At 37.8% G+C, this 18,283-nt stretch overlaps 1 protein-coding gene across 1 annotated transcript; it reads right to left on the bottom strand.

The window, feature by feature from the left end:
• Nucleotides 1–200: 200 nt before the first annotated feature.
• LOC141835010 (GATA transcription factor 18-like) lies at nucleotides 201–17,367 on the bottom strand. The gene is made up of 8 exons (XM_074722427.1): nucleotides 16,994–17,367; nucleotides 16,759–16,845; nucleotides 16,542–16,678; nucleotides 15,141–15,260; nucleotides 14,913–15,018; nucleotides 864–926; nucleotides 709–776; nucleotides 201–604 (listed from the first exon to the last, which is right to left on the bottom strand). The coding sequence occupies exons 1-8, from the start codon at nucleotides 17,192–17,194 to the stop codon at nucleotides 535–537; spliced, it is 852 nt and encodes a 283-aa protein (XP_074578528.1). The 5' UTR covers nucleotides 17,195–17,367; the 3' UTR covers nucleotides 201–534.
• Nucleotides 17,368–18,283: the final 916 nt, after the last annotated feature.

Here is an 18,283-nt window from a genome sequence, read left to right as displayed (position 1 = left end):
TTATTAAAATAAAATAAAATAAATTCAGACAGTTAATAAAAAAAGGGTAGATAAGAGTACTCTTTTGATAATTTTTTAAAACAAAATTTCTTTTTAACTATATAAATGAAAAAGAGCATTCTTTTAACTTTCTACCTAAAAAACTTATCACTTTCTTTTTATTTACTACATATCTCAATCCAAGCAATAAGTATGGCACAACTAAAGCCAGAAGTAAACCTTCTCAGTTGCCTATCAAACATTGAATGAAGCATGTTCACCTATAAACCAAGAGACTACAGAATTTTACAACAACTATAAAGATTAAGTTTAAAGGCTCAGCCGAAACGAATACAACTCCTGACATGAATGATATTAACTGTCGGAACATTAGAACAGCTTGGAAAGTAGCAGGATGTTCTTCCTAACTCGTGCTTCATCTGCGTATGTGACCGGCTTGCGGCTTCCTGTATTGTTGATTTGTAAGCTCGAAACACATCTAAAAGCTAGCAGAGAAGAGATCAACTTTGTTATTTGGACATCACAGTTTTATCTTCATAATGCAGCCTTCAGTTCTTCTACCATGTCTGCCTGCTGTACATCTACTTTTACACCCTCTCCTAGTCTGCATAATAATCAGATAGGAGGATCATACCAACAATCCGAAACATGATAAGCAAACATAAATAGTGATTAATGTTCATAATCGTCAACAGGCTTCGTACTCACATCTCAGTACTGGATGCATCTGTGTGTAGATTGTCGATGCTAATCGATTCTGAGTTAATTGTTCGACCCTGCAAAAACAGTAAAAACAGATAATTTATAATGTATTACTAACCAGAGCTTAATGTTTTAGCTACACAATTCTAATAAGGTCTTACAAGCTCTGTAGGATTTGCAGTGCTTGGAGTACCTATTTTGGCCTTTCGACTTCTCAGAGTGCCCTGCAGAATAATAGGGTCAAATGAGGTTAGCATCTGAAACAAGAATTTGTATGGTATTGCCTCAAGGATTAGAAAGAAAGATCTGATCTTGTAGGTAATAAATGCATAGTAGATCAGTCGAACTTTATTTTGGCAACGCGAGCTAGCAAGGATTTTTTGTTTTTTGAGCAGCTTAAATTATAACATATTCAAGAAAAAGATCAGGCACAACATTTTCTACAAGTGGAGGATGCAGGTATTTGACATAAAAGAATCTAAATTTTGAACATGGGTATTGGGGACACAACAAATTAATAAGAAACTACTATAAGATGTGGTATAAAATGATGTATCGCAAGTTAGAAGTTCCAACTCCTTTGGGTCAGATTGACATATGTCCAGGTTCCAATACTTTTAAATTAATGGCCTTAAATATTCTAATGATTAATTAGTAAACATCAGATAATATAAGTACCAGTACAAATAGAGTTAAGATCCATGGTCATAAACATTTTTTAACCTTGGTTGTCTAACTCTAACACAACCCTCATCTTTTTTCATAGAGGTTTTTCGTCAAAGATTCAGATGAGCATTGAGAGTTTTGCATAAAGATAAGATATAATGAGATTTGTATAGATGACCCTAAATAGGTAAGACAGTTTGACAATGATGATGAGAAGATAATATAGTACTACTAATCACATCCTACAATAACAAATGGTTCAGCAAACTATTAATGGTATTGTATGTTTATAATTAATATATAAAATTAGAGAATTTATAACTGTTATCTGATTAATAATATATGTCAATACCTCTGTGGTATAATTAGTGTTACTTAGTTTCAGTTAATACATGACACGATGAAAATTACAAGTTGATGGATTTTTTTATAAGTTAATACTTTTCATTCCTCCAGCTTCTCACTATTGCAATTGAGTCCACAGCTTCAAGATCTGCTGGTTCATGAGTGTTGGGAAAGAATCACCTCAATAAACCTAGATAACTTGCAACGGAATAATAATAATTCTCTTTCCCACTTTGTGTAATCAAATAGACAATGTAAACCAGTCAATCAAATCTGACAATAACAAATAGCTAAATCAAACAGAAATTTAGAACGACACTAATTTTAGCGTGGAAAATCCCAAATTGGGTAAAAACCACGAGACCGAGTTGGTCACTTAAATCTTCCACTATCAACAATAATAATGGGAATTCCAATGTTCAATACAGCAGCATAATCATCATTATCATCACCATGATGAATATAAGAGAATAATTAGGAATAAGAAGAATCTCACAAAATTGTGAAAATCCTAGATTTCTCCAGTTCATTTTTCTGAAATCGGACAGACTTACAGATGTCAAAATCCGATCTCCACCGTTCAGAATGATGCCCAAGATGTTACGAACACGCTGTCAAAATTTGACGATGATCCAACGGATGAAACTCCAACAAACTGAGTTTTTCCGAAACTGCACTGAAGAAATCTGCACACCCTCTTTCTCTCCTTTTTGTTTCTCTCGCTGCATCTCTTGCGGCGGTTGCCATCCTCAATTTAAACAGAATAAAGTTAAGTGGACTTAGGGTAAAAGCCCAAATGTGGCCCATGTGGAGGGACCACAACAAATTTCCTCCTCCCGATCACATGGAGGAAGGTTCCCCCATACCTGCAATATCTCGGCACACTGCAAGCTTTTCTTTTGGCAATGCCTTAGTCATCATATCAGAACCATTTTCATCGGTATGAATCTTCTCAAGCTGTAGCATCTTTGATTCTAACACATCACAAATCCAATGATACCTCACATCGATATGCTTCGAACGTGAGTGGAATGTGGAATTCTTGCTGAGATGAATTGTACTTTGGCTGTCACGGTACAAAACATACTTTCCTTGCTCGTGGCCTAACTCTTGTAGGAATTTTTGCATCCACAACACTTCCTTGCAAGCTTCTGTAACTGCTATATATTCAGCCTCTGTAGTTGACAAAGCAACACACTTCTAGAGTTTTGATTGCCATGAAACTGCTCCCCCTGCGAAAGTAATTAAATAACCAGACAAGGATTTTCTTGAATCAATATCACCTGCCATATCTGCATCTGTATAACCCTCCAACACAGGTTTATCATTCCCAAAGTGTATATATACTTTAGAAGTACCTCTGAGATACCTGAGAATCCATTTTAATGCTATCCAGTGCTCTTTTCCTGGATTTGAAAGAAACCGACTAACAACACCAACAGCATGAGCAATATCTGGCCTTGTACACACCATGGCATACATCAAGCTCCCTACTGCTGATGCATAAGGAACATTCTTCATTTCTTGTTTTTCTTGCTCACTTATAGAACATTCCTTTGAAGAAAGCTTAAAATGACCTGCAAGTGGAGAAACAACAGGTTTTGCATTGCTCATAATAAATCTCTCAAGAACTTTCTCAATATATCCCTTTTGAGATAACCAAAGTTCTTTCTTCTTCCTGTCACGAATGACTTTCATGCCGAGGATCTTCTTAGCAGCACCTAAATCCTTCATGGCAAAGAATTTGCTGAGTTCTCCTTTGTGCTTTAATCTTGGCAGTATTGTGACCAATAATCAACATGCCATCAACATATAACAGGAAAATTATAAAGTCACCTTCAGAAAATTTCTTTACAAATACACAATGATCACAAGTAGTCTTACTGTACCCATTTGCTTCCATGAAAGTATCAAATTTCTTGTACCACTGTCTTGCTGCTTGTTTAAGCCCGTATAAGCTCTTTCTCAACCTACAAACAAGATTTTCCTTACCTTTAGCTTTAAAGCCTTGAGGTTGCTCCATATAAATCTCCTCCTCCAAGTCACCATGGAGAAATGCAGTCTTCACATCAAGCTGCTCAATCTCCAAATCCAGACTAGCTGCAAATCCCAAAACAACTCGGATAGAGCTCATCTTCACAACAGGTGAGAAAATCTCATCAAAGTCAATTCCCTTTATTTGACCAAATCCCTTCACTACCAATCTTGCCTTGTACCTTGGTTGCAAAATATTCTCTTCAGTCTTCAATCTGAACACCCATTTGTTCTTCAATGCTCTCTTGCGTTTCAGCAACTCCATTAAGTCATAGGTGTGATTCTCATGCAAGGAATCTATCTCATCTTGCATAGCAGCTAACCACTCACCTTTCTTTTCGTGAGACAAAACCTCTTCATAAGTCTCTGGTTCTCCCCCATCAGTCAGCATCACATAATCGTTGATGGAGTATCTTGTAGAAGGTTGTCTCTCTCTTGTACTTCTTCTTATAATCTGATGACCAACTGACATTTCATTTGAGTTCTCTTGAACTGACTCACCATCAGCTAAACTCGGATCATCAACGGGTACATGATTATTATTACCAACAGAAACCATAGGTGGACGCACCATACCTGTATCAACTCCTTCACAGCTAGACTTTGACTCTTCTGACTTTTCAAAATCTGCTATGGTCTGAGTTCTCCTTTGAGCTTTAATCTTGGCAGTATTGTGACCAATAATCAGCATGTCAGCAACATGTAACAGGAAAATTATAAAGTCACCTTCAGAAAATTTCTTTACAAATACACAATGATCACAAGTAGTCTTACTGTACCCATTTGCTTCCATGAAAGCATCAAATTTCTTGTACCACTGTCTTGGTGCTTGTTTAAGCCCGTATAAGCTCTTTCTCAACCTACAAACAAGATTTTCCTTACCTTTAGCTTTAAAGCCTTGAGGTTGCTCCATTTAAATCTCCTTCTCCAAGTCACCATGGAGAAATGCAGCTTTCACATCAAGCTGCTGAATCTCCAAATCCAAACTAGCTGCTAATCCCAAAATAACTCGGATAGAGCTCATCTTCACAATAGGTGAGAAAATCTCATCAAAGTCAATTCCCTTTATTTGACCAAATCCCTTGACTACCAATCTTGCCTTGTACCTTGGTTGCAAAATATTCTCTTCAGTCTTCAATCTGAACACCCATTTGTTCTTCAGTGCTCTCTTGCCCTTCGGCAACTCCATTAAGTCATAGGTGTGATTCTCATACAATGAATCTATCTCATCTTGCATAGCAGCTAACCACTCACCTTTCTTTTCGTGAGACAAAACCTCTTCATAAGTCTCTGGTTCTCCCCCATCAGTCAGCATCACATAATCGTTGATGGAGTATCTTGTAGAAGGTTGTCTCTCTCTTGTACTTCTTATAATTTGATGACCAACTGACATTTCATTTGGGTTCTCTTGAACTGACTCACCATCAGCTAAACTCGGATCATCAACGGGTACATGATTATTATTACCAACAGAAATCATAGGTGGACGCACCATACCTGTATCAACTCCTTCACAACTAGACTTTGACTCTTCTGACTTCTCAAAATCTGCTATGGTCTGAGTTCTCCTTTGAGCTTTAATCTTGGCAGTATTGTGACCAATAATCAGCATGTCATCAACATATAACAGGAAAATTATAAAGTCACCTTCAGAAAATTTTTTACAAATACACAATGATCACAAATAGTCTTACTGTACCCATTTGCTTCCATGGAAGCATCAAATTTCTTGTACCACTGTCTTGGTGCTTGCTTAAGCCCATATAAGCTCTTTCTCAACCTACAAACAAGATTTTCCTTACCTTTAGCTTTAAAGCCTTGAGACTGCTCCATATAAATCTCCTCCTCCAAGTCACCATGGAGAAATGCAGTCTTCACATCAAGCTGCTCAATCTCAAAATCCAGACTAGCTGCTAATCCCAAAACAACTCGAATAGAGCTCATTTTCACAATAGGTGAGAAAATCTCATCAAAGTCAATTCCCTTTATTTGACCAAATCCCTTCACTACCAATCTTGCCTTGTACCTTGGTTGCAAAATATTCTCTTCAGTCTTCAATCTGAACACCTATTTGTTCTTCAGTGCTCTCTTGCCCTTCGGTAACTCCATTAAGTCATAGGTGTGATTCTCATGCAAGGAATCTATCTCATCTTACATAGCAGCTAACCACTCACCTTTCTTTTCGTGAGATAAAACCTCTTCATAAGTCTCTGGTTCTCCCCCATCAGTCAGCATCACATAATCGTTGATGGAGTATCTTGTAGAAGGTTGTCTCTCTCTTGTACTTCTTCTTATAATCTGATGACCAACTGGCATTTCATTTGAGTTCTCTTGAACTGACTCACCATCAGCTAAACTCGGATCATCAACGGGTACATGATTATTATTACCAACAGAAACCATAGGTGGACGCATCATACCTGTATCAACTCCTTCACAGCTAGACTTTGACTTTTCTGACTTCTCAAAATCTGCTATGGTCTGAGTTCTCCTTTGAGCTTTAATCTTGGTAGTATTGTGACCAATAATCAGCATGTCATCAACATATAACAGGAAAATTATAAAGTCACCTTCAGAAAATTTCTTTACAAATACACAATGATCACAAATAGTCTTACTGTACCCATTTGCTTCCATAAAAGTATCAAATTTCTTATACCACTGTCTTGGTGCTTGTTTAAGCCCGTATAAGCTCTTTCTCAACCTACAAACAAGATTTTCCTTACCTTTAGCTTTAAAGCCTTGAGGCTGCTCCATATAAATCTCCTCCTCCATGTCTCCATGGAGAAATGCAGTCTTCACATCAAGCTGCTCAATCTCTAAATCCAGACTAGCTGCTAATCCCAAAACAACTCGGATAGAACTCATTTTCACAACAGGTGAGAAAATCTCATCAAAGTCAATTCCCTTTATTTGACCAAATCCCTTCACTACCAATCTTGCCTTGTACCTTGGTTGCAAAATATTCTCTTCAGTCTTCAATCTGAACACCCATTTGTTCTTCAGTGCTCTCTTGCCCTTCGGCAACTCCATTAAGTCATAGGTGTGATTCTCATACAAGGAATCTATCTCATCTTGCATAGCAGCTAACCACTCACCTTTCTTTTCGTGAGACAAAACCTCTTCATAAGTCTCTGGTTCTCCCCCATCAGTCAGCATCACATAATCGTTGATGGAGTATCTTGTAGAAGGTTGTCTCTCTCTTGTACTTCTTCTTATAATCTCATGACCAATTGGCATTTCATTTGGGTTCTCTTGAACTGACTCACCATCAGCTAAACTCGGATCATCAACGGGTACATGATTATTATTACCAACAGAAACCATAGGTGGACGCACCATACCTGTATCAACTCCTTCACAGCTAGACTTTGACTCTTCTGACTTCTCAAAATCTGCTATGGTCTGAGTTCTCCTTTGAGCTTTAATCTTGGCAGTATTGTGACCAATAATCAGCATGTCATCAACATATAACAGGAAAATTATAAAGTCACCTTCAGAAAATTTCTTTACAAATACACAATGATCACAAGTAGTTTTACTGTACCCATTTGCTTCCATGAAAGCATCAAATTTCTTGTACCACTGTCTTGGTGCTTGCTTAAGCCCGTATAAGCTCTTTCTCAACCTACAAACAAGATTTTCCTTACCTTTAGCTTTAAAGCCTTGAGGCTGCTCCATATAAATTTCCTCCTCCAAGTCACCATGGAGAAATGCAGTCTTCACATCAAGCTGCTCAATCTCCAAATCCAGACTAGCTGCTAATCCCAAAACAACTCGGATAGAGCTCATTTTCACAACAGGTGAGAAAATCTTATCAAAGTCAATTCCCTTTATTTAACCAAATTCCTTCACTACCAATCTTGCCTTGTACCTTGGTTGCAAAATATTCTCTTCAGTCTTCAATCTGAACACCCATTTATTCTTCAGTGCTCTCTTGCCCTTCGGCAACTCCATTAAGTCATAGGTGTGATTCTCATGCAAGGAATCTATCTCATCTTGCATAGCAGCTAACCACTCACCTTTCTTTTCGTGAAGCAAAACCTCTTCAAAAGTCTCTGGTTCTCCCCCATCAGTCAGCATCACATAATCGTTGATGGAGTATCTTGTAGAAGGTTGTCTCTCTCTTGTACTTCTTCTTATAATCTGATGACCAACTGGCATTTTATTTGGGTTCTCTTGAACTGACTCACCATCAGCTAAACTCGGATCATCATCGGGTACATGATTATTATTACCAACAAAAACCATAGGTGGATGCACCATACCTGTATCAACTCCTTCACAGCTAGACTTTGACTCTTCTGACTTCTCAAAATCTGCTATGGTCTGAGTTATCCTTTGAGCTTTAATCTTGCCAGTATTGTGACCAATAATCAGCATGTCATCAATATATAACAGGAAAATTATAAAGTCACTTTCAGAAAATTTCTTTACAAATACACAATGATCACAAGTAGTCTTACTGTACCCATTTGCTTCCATGAAAGTATCAAATTTCTTGTACCACTGTTTTGGTGCTTGTTTAAGCCCGTATAAGCTCTTTCTCAACCTACAAACAAGATTTTCCTTACCATTAGCTTTAAAGCCTTGAGGCTGCTCCATATAAATCTCCTCCTCCAAGTCACCATGGAGAAATGCAGTCTTCACATCAAGCTGCTCAATCTCCAAATCCAGACTAGCTACTAATCCCAAAACAACTCGGATAGAGCTCATTTTCACAACAAGTGAGAAAATCTCATCAAAGTCAATTCCCTTTATTTGACCAAATCCCTTCACTACCACCACTCACCTTTCTTTTCGTGAGACAAAACCTCTTCATAAGTCTCTGGTTCTCCCCCATCAGTCAGCATCACATAATCGTTGATGGAGTATCTTGTAGAAGGTTGTCTCTCACTTGTACTTCTTCTTATAATCTGATGACCAACTGGCATTTCATTTGGGTTCTCTTGAACTGACTCACCATCAGCTAAACTCGGATCATCAACGGGTACATGATTATTATTACCAACATAAACCATAGGTGGACGCACCATACCTGTATCAACTCCTTCACAGCTAGACTTTGACTCTTCTGACTTCTCAAAATCTGCTATGGTCTGAGTTTTCCTTTGAGCTTTAATCTTGGCAGTATTGTGACCAATAATCAGCATGTCATCAACATATAACAGAAAAATTATAAAGTCACCTTCAGAAAATTTCTTTACAAATACACAATGATCACAAGTAGTCTTACTGTACCCATTTGCTTCCATGAAAGTATCAAATTTCTTGTACCGCTGTCTTGGTGCTTGTTTAAGCCCGTATAAGTTCTTTCTCAACCTACAAACAAGATTTTCCTTACCTTTAGCTTTAAAGCCTTGAGGCTGCTTCATATAAATCTCCTCCTCCAAGTCACCATGAAGAAATGCAGTCTTCACATCAAGCTGCTCAATCTACAAATCCAAACTAGCTGCAAATCCCAAAACAACTCGGATAGAGCTCATTTTCACAACAGGTGAGAAAATCTCATCAAAGTCAATTCCCTTTATTTAACAAAATCCCTTCACTACAAATCTTGCCTTGTACCTTGGTTGCAAAATATTCTCTTCAGTCTTCAATCTGAACACCCATTTATTCTTTAATGCTCTCTTGCCCTTCGGCAACTCCATTAAGTCATAGGTGTGATTCTCATGCAAGGAATCTATCTCATCTTGCATAGCAGCTAACCACTCACCTTTCTTTTCGTGAGACAAAACCTCTTCATAAGTCTCTGGTTCTCCCCCATCAGTCAGCATCACATAATCGTTGATGGAGTATCTTGTAGAAGGTTGTCTCTCTCTTGTACTTCTTCTTATAATCTGATGACCAACTGGCATTTCATTTAGGTTCTCTTGAACTGACTCACCATCAGCTAAACTCGGATCATCAACGGGTACATGATTATTATTACCAACAGAAACCATAGGTGGGCACACCATACCTGTATCAACTCCTTCACAGCTAGACTTTGACTCTTCTGACTTCTCAAAATCTGCTATGGTCTGAGTTCTCCTTTGAGCTTTAATCTTAGCAGTATTGTGACCAATAATCAGCATGTCATCAACATATAACAGGAAAATTATAAAGTCACCTTCAGAAAATTTCTTTACAAATACACAATGATCACAAGTAGTCTTACTGTACCCATTTGCTTCCATGAAAGTATCAAATTTCTTGTACCTTTGTCTTGGTGCTTGTTTAAGCCCGTATAAGCTCTTTCTCAACCTACAAACAAGATTTTCCTTACCTTTAACTTTAAAGCCTTGAGACTGCTCCATATAAATCTCCTCCTCCAAGTCACCATGGAGAAATGCAGTCTTCACATCAAGCTGCTCAATCTCCAAATCCAGACTAGCTGCTAATCCCAAAACAACTCGGATAGAGCTCATTTTCACAACAGGTGAGAAAATCTCATCAAAGTCAATTCCCTTTATTTGACCAAATCCCTTCACTACCAATCTTGTCTTGTACCTTGGTTGCAAAATATTCTCTTCAGTCTTCAATCTGAACACCCATTTCTTCTTCAGTGCTCTCTTGACCTTCGGCAACTCCATTAAGTCATAGGTGTGATTCTCATACAAGGAATCTATCTCATCTTGCATAGCAGCTAACCACTCACCTTTCTTTTCGTGAGACAAAACCTCTTCATAAGTCTCTGGTTCTCCCCCATCAGTCAGCATCACATAATCGTTGATGGAGTATCTTGTAGAAGGTTGTCTCTCTCTTGTACTTCTTCTTATAATCTGATGACCAACTGGAATTTCATTTGGGTTCTCTTGAACTGACTCACCATCAGCTAAACTCGGATCATCAACGGGTACATGATTATTATTACCAACAGAAACCATAGGTGGACGCACCATACCTGTATCAACTCCTTCACAGCTAGACTTTGACTCTTCTGACTTCTCAAAATCTGCTATGGTCTGATCTTCAAAGAAAATAGCATCTCTGCTTCTAATAACCTTTTTGTTGACTGGATCCCAAAATCTATACCCAAAATCATCATGGTCATATCCGATGAAAATGCATTGTCTCGTCTTACTGTCAAGTTTAGATCTCTCATCTCTAGGAATGTGCACAAATGCCTACAACCAAAAACTCTCAGATAACTGTATGAGACATCTTTTCCTGACCAAACCCTCAATGGTACATCATGGTTTAGTGAAACTGATGGAGAAAGATTAATCACATCAACTGCCAATCTCATTGCCTCTCCCCAAAAGGACTTTGACAATTTTGCATGAGAGAGCATACAACGAACCTTATCATTAATTGTGTGGTTCATTCTCTCTGCAACTCCATTATGCTGAGGCATTTTTGGTTCTGTCTTCTTTAACTTGATTCCTTGGATTCTGCAATATTCTTCAAATGGCCCACGATATTCACCACCATTGTCTAAAAGAATGTATTTCAGCTTCTTACCAGTTTCTCTCTCAACTGATGCATGAAAACACTTAAACTTTTCAAGAGCCTCATCTTTAGTCTTTAAAGCATAAGCCCAAACCTTCCTAGAATGATCATCAATGAAGGTAATATAATAACGAGCATCACCAAGACTCAAAGCATCCATAGAACAGATATCAATATGCACTAGATCCAACAAATCTGCCTTTCTAGACGGGGAAAATGTCTTAAAAGAAACTCTATGTTGTTTACCAGCAATGCAATGTGTACATACCTTCAAATCTATGTTCTTCAAGCCAGGAATATTCTGTTTCTTGGAGAGCATCTGCATACCTTTCTCACTCATGTGTCCAAGTCGCAAATGTCATAGCTGGGCAGACGATCATCAACTACATTCACTTCTCCCCCATAAGATTTAGCCTCTGTCACATATAAGGAACTATACTTTTTTCCCTTGGCAACTATTAAAGTTCCTTTAGTGAGCTTCCATTTACCTTCACCAAAGAAACTATGGTACCCCATATCATCTAGTATACCAGTGGAGATCAAATTCAAGCGAATTTCAGGAACATGTCTCACATTCTTCAGATGCAACTTGCACCCAGTATTTGTATTCATGTAGACATCACCAATGCCCATAATCTTGCATTTTGCATTGTTCCCCATCTTCACATTACCAAATTCACCATTTGTGTAGCTGTAAAACACATCACGACGAGAAGTGACATGATATGATGCACCAGAATCAACTACCCAATGAGAATCCTGACATGTGAGATTAATGTTATTAATATCGCAAATAATAGTCACATCACCATCTGTAGCGACTGCTGTACTAACATCTTCATTCTTCGCTTCACCTTTCTCACTTTGTTCCCTTTTCCATAACCTGCACTGAGACTTCTTATGCCCTGGCTTATCACAATAATAACACTTAAATGTGTCTCTACTACGAGATTTACCTCGTGACTTGTCACGACTATCATAATTTCTTGGTGTCTTGCTCTTGCTTCTTCCACGCTTTTCTGTAACTAAAGCTTGATTATGCATAGTTAATCCTCGCTCTTTTCTTCTATTTTCTTCATTCAACATACTTTCTTTCACCATTTTCACAGTGAGCTTACCATCTGGAGCAGAATTACTAAGTGAAACAACAAGTGTCTCCCAACTGTCAGGTAGAGAACCAATTAAGCATAGAGCAAGTATCTCATCATCTAACTGTATCGCCATCCCAGTCAACTGATTTACTATACCTTGAAAAACATTCAAGTGCTCTGAAACTGAGGTGTCATCCCTGTACCTGAGATACATCAATTTCCTGAAAAGAAAAGCCTTGTTCTGTGCATTCTTCTTCTCATATAGCTCCTGCAAAGTTCTCCATAATACACTTGCATTGGTCTCATTAGCAACATGTTGATACACACTATTATCAACCCACTGTCGAATTTTACCAACAACCTTTCTATTCAATTTAGCCCAATGAGCATCTGACATATCATTAGGTTTGCCTTGATCACCTAAAAGTGTGTCTTCATAATCAAGACAGCATAATAAATCCTCCATTCGCGACTTCCAAATTGAGTAATTAGTAGCCGTGAGCTTAATCATAGTATTGTTGTTGTTACTTGATTCCTCCATTTGATTAACACAAAAAATATATATCAAGCCAATAAACCTCGCTCTGATACCACTTGTTGGGAAAGAATGACCTCAATAAACCTGTTATCAGATAATTTGCAACGGAACAATAATAATTCTCTTTCCCACTTTGTGTAATCAAATAGACAATGCAAACCAGTCAATCAAATCTGACAATAACAAATAGCTAAATCAAACAGAAATTTAGAACGACACCAATTTTAGCGTGGAAAACCCCAAATTGGGTAAAAACCACGGGACCGAGTTGGCCACTTAAATCTTCCACTATCAACAATAATAATGGGAACTCCAATGTTCAATACAGCAGCATAATCATCATTATCATCACCATGATGAATATAAGAGAATAATTAGGAATAAGAAGAATCTCACAAAATTGTGAAAATCCTAGATTTCTCCAGTTCGTTTTTCTGAAATCGGACAGACTTACAGATGTCAAAATCCGATCTCCACCGTTCAGAATGATGCCCAAGATGTTACGAACACGCTGTCAAAATTTGACGATGATCCAACGGTTGAAACTCCGGCAAACTGAGTTTTTCCGAAACTACGCTGAAGAAATCTGCACACCTTCTTTCTCTCCTTTTTGTTTCTCTCGCTGCATCTCTTGCGGCGGCTGCCCTCCTCAATTTAAACAGAATAAAGTTAAGTGGGCTTAGGGTAAAAGCCCAAATGTGGCCCATGTGGAGGGACCACAACAATGAGCACTACGTATTTCCTCCCCTCTGCCGGTGGTTGTTGTGGAGCGTTCACTGTCTACTTTGAACCTTTACATGCGTGTTCAGATTGCCTGCTAGAGCTGGAGCAATCACCAAATAGGTTATTAATCAACTGATCTATTTTCTTTTTCAGTATCACCTGATGTTTCATAGATTTCAACAGAGAATGTATGATATAGCGTTCTATGGATTGATTTCCCAATGATTCAACCATGTTTGTGGCCATCCTTGGGTCGATTTTTGTCTGAAGAAGCAGACAAGTCCAGCTCTCCATTTGCATGTTAATCTCACACTTGATATCATTAGAAGTATCGTGTTATGGTAAAAGGGGGAACTACTGAGTGACAGAGATACTCAGCATGTAAAAATGCTCAGTCAACCTTGATTTTTACATGTTGTACACTGCAAACCCAACCGCTTTTTGGCAAATTTTTTCTGCCTGCTATCTTCATGTGTCTCTTCTCATGTCTCTTTGAGTTTTTTGTTTGGAAGGTATACAACAACAAGCTGAGAGCCCAATTATTCGGAATCAGGCATATGAATTTTAGCCCATCATTAAATTCTACGTGGGATCATATAAACTGTAATATCTAAGATATTTTAAATCACTTCAATTTACAATAAATGGAGTTTTAAGTTGGTGTCTCTTAACCACTTATTCCTTCAACTCCAATCAATTCAATTTTGTCTAGCTATATATATATATATATTTCTCATTTTATAATTTTTGGCAGTACACCTAATTGCTACCTGAAAATATTTTGTATTTATCTTCACTGAACTAGATAACATTCATTCCAGAATTAGGGCAGGAAGTTGAGTATCATATTATATCATTTTCCATCTATTGGTAGATGAATATGGCTGAAGATCCTTGAAGAAGAGGAAAATGTATTTCAGCTGCTTCTTTAAAATTGGATGCAGATCTTTGAATGTGTTGTTCTTTTAGGCTTTTTGTTTTGGGCACCATTTCCTAGTGACTTACGAACACTAAACTAAAATTAGAATAGAAAATAGGCTTTAACTTTCAGCTAAAAACAATGGCAGTTTGTTGTCAGTCCGCTAAAACATGTAGCATATGTGATCGATATTAAAAATATTGAACAACTATTTGTATTGATAAACATGACTAATATATATGTACAATAAAATATGCAGATATAAGAGGGCCTTATAGAAACGTTTTAAAAAGAAATATGTATTTAAGTGTAGCAACTAATGCAATCTTCACTAAGTGAATCAACAGAAAATCATGCATCTCGATAAAAGGTTTTGTGATTTTCAATTTTTTCCCTACTGTACTTTTTAAAGAAGACTAAAAAAAATCAACAAATAGAGAAAATTGATGTATAGTGAGACCTTGTTTGCCCACATTAGTCCACAAGCATTGCAAAGCGACCTTGGTCCAGCTGGTCCACGACGCATGGCTGGAGTCATCTTTTCACTGATTCCACAGTTTTGACATCTGAAGAGCCCCAGTAATCAAGATGATAGAATTGCAAATTGTTCTACCTTTTCTTGAGGTATTTAGAAAAATGAAATTTTAAACTCACAACAACAAGAAAGAAAGTTCCATCGGCAACTTACTTTGATTCTCTAGGAAGGTCTTCATGAATTGAGCTTTGAACTGGTTCGCCAAATGAAGAGAATGATGCTCCATCCACTGGATTAGCCTTGCCTGCAAACTGACCTTTTCTTCGCTGCATCCTGCCAAGAAACAGCATGGAATACTTGACAACCATTCCATTGGTGCTACATATGTCAGGAAAAGAAACGTATCTTGCCAAATCACGCTATGCAGATAACTTCAATCACCAACAACAAAAAATTAAAAACATGTAGTAGTAAAACATATTTCCATGACTGCTCACTGCTCCAATTAACTACATGTAGGCCTGGAACACAGGATTGGATACTATGGACGAGGATATCTCAGGTTCGCTGGTAGATGAGAGATGCAAAATTCACTGGATCGATTGAGAGATGAGAATCCTAATGCTTTTTGGAAGAAGACAATAGAAACCAAACTGCTTGGGATTAATTAAACTTGCTTCTTTATTGATGTGGAAATATTATATATATGGAGTTTACAATTCTTTTTTAATTCCTACAAACTTGAACTAATAAAATATACTCATTCCCAATACCTTGATACATGGTGGTCCAACTTTCTATAAGAATTTTTGTAATTAACAATTACAATTATGAAAGTAATTTTCTCAAACAAAAAATCAAAATGAATTAGATTCAACTATTAATGATGCACCTATGGAATTATTCCTTCTTCATTGCTGATACAGGGCTCGAGCTAATTAAATGACCCATTTGCAGTTGAACTCGTCGCTGATGTGGTAGAAAAGAACGTAACATTATCCTAAGAAAAAATAAGTCGAAGGTACTCTTGAAATTTGGGTGGTCTTAAGACAACCCACCACCATGTAATAGACAGACATCACCTTTTATAACAAGATACATTTAAAAGTGTTTGCCTTGGACTCTTCCTTCTGCCTTTTGTGGAAGTGTTGAATGGTAATAATGTAGTTCTGTTTGTGTCATTCGATTTTCTTTTGATGTGTGGCAGTTTGCTCCTGATAATTCACTTCTTCCTAAGGCTCTGCAGGCCTAGATACATCCGGAGCTCCATCAGTTCATACTTGACAATTATAATCCAATCTAATTGGAATAAGTTCTAATAACTGAAAAACAAAAGCTCAAATGAAGAAAAAAAAAAGGTGCTACTGAGCCAACAATTAATAAATCATAAGACATAATCTAAGTTGGCTTAGGTTGACTAAAATCCATTCTAACAAACTAATTTTCAAGCTGACTGAAATTCAAGCTATGTGCTGTAGTTATTTTCATCTGTGTGGTAGCCGAAAGATCCTCCAACATCAATGTACAGAAATCCAATGGTATGGTATGGGATTTGCAACCAGTTACATTTTATATAGAAGGTATCTCTCTTAAATCCACAATCACAACAAATACCTGAGAGCAACCTCTTTGCGTACAGTATACCGGATCTTCTTATCAAAATTCCTTTCTTTCCGCTTCTCACGGAACCTTATCAATGAAGCAATCCTTTTTGCAGGAATATCTGCTCGACGAAGGATATAGTCATAAGCCTGCAAAAGCATTTGTTATCATCAGTGGGCGAAGAAAACTCTTAGCATCAAGAATACTGAAAGGAGCAATGCAGGAAGACCTTATCATCCGGCCGAGAGGGTAATTGCACAGGAGCTATGCCAGTAGGCACTTCACTTCCCCCTAGTAATAACAACACGGCTTGTACCTGCAGCATTTAAATCAGAAAGATATAATATGTAAATTTGAAGCAATGTCATTCTGCTATTTCACTACAAAAAGGTGCGTTGTTCTCGAGCAGCAACGTAAAGTTATCATTTTTAACCAGCTTTAGAACAGAGACACAAGGAACGGACCTTCTCGGGCGAGACCGAGTCGAAGATGTAAATCTCTCCCTGAAACAAGAGCGTGAGCTGGTTCGAGGCCACGCCCATGAGCGGCGCGGCAGCATCCATGGCCTCCGTAAGGTGATCCCGACCGGACGACGCGGCAAGGGCCGCATCCATCTTCTCCGCTCCCGCGGCCTCCTCCACGGCTCCGGCGTCGTGCCCGTACATCACGAGGCCCTAAGGTTCCGCGCCCGACCGGCCGGCGCGGCACGGGCGATGGAGGGAAAACCCTAACCGGTCGGCGGTCGACGGTGAGCGAGCCAGTGGCGCGCGATCACCGCCGCTGATTTGGGGCCTGATGGATGCGACTCACGAGAAGCGCGTGATCGGGAAGCAATGATGGTGATGATGTTGATGACGATCAAGGCGGCCCCAACGCACCTCCACCGTCCGATTTGTAGGGTATTGGTGACAATTTTTCATGAAAATAAATCAGTCACTTTCAAGATTATTAATTGATTCAAAAAAATTAAATATATAAATTATTAGAAAATTAAATTAAAATTTTTTGAATTATAAAATATTTTTATAGTTAATCAGATATCTAAATATCAATTCTAACTACGATGTATTACGAATTAATTCAAAAACAAATAAATAACAAAAACTCTTTTAAATGCCTTTGCTCGATAGCTAGCCATTAAAAGAAAAAAAATGATAAATCAGAGTCTATCTCATGGACTCAATCTATGTAGTTGTGAGGTGTCATCCCACAAAAATTTTTCACGAACCACCAAGGTAAATCGGGAAGCGCATACAACGGCCAATCCAAATATCCAACATCCTTTGATTGCATTCTCCATTTGAATTTTTTTTTTACAAATATACCGTAGTTAGGGACTCTTTTAAATGCCTTTGCACAACCCAGATAGCTAGCCATTAAAAGGATGTTACAATAGCTCGTGGCCATGGATTAATAATTACTTTCATTGTTAATACATATATAAATAAACAACAGCAAATACGACACGTGGCACAAATTAAAGGTATATGTGGAGGAGATGCCCTCCCTCCTAATTTTGCCAACAATCCCATGCACTCGAAGCTGCCAATTTTCAAATGAATACAAGTTAATTATATTATTTATCTATGCAAGTAAGAGAAAATTCTAGTTTAGTACTTGTACTTTTACTTATTCTTTTTATTTGCCCTCCTAGTTTAAAATAAAAGAAACATCAAATGAAAATTCCTTCAAAAAAATTCAAAAGAGCATCCCGTCAAATATTTTACCCTCGTAATACCTCTTATTCCAATATT

This window comes from Curcuma longa, chromosome 9 (genome assembly GCF_044706935.1).
Source record: "Curcuma longa cultivar G26 ecotype Majalengka, Jawa Barat chromosome 9, ITB_CL_G26_1.1, whole genome shotgun sequence".
In the NCBI taxonomy this organism is placed as follows: domain Eukaryota; kingdom Viridiplantae; phylum Streptophyta; class Magnoliopsida; order Zingiberales; family Zingiberaceae; genus Curcuma; species Curcuma longa.
The sequence above is the reverse complement of the archived record's forward strand: the minus strand, read 5'-3'. Positions and strand labels throughout refer to the sequence as shown.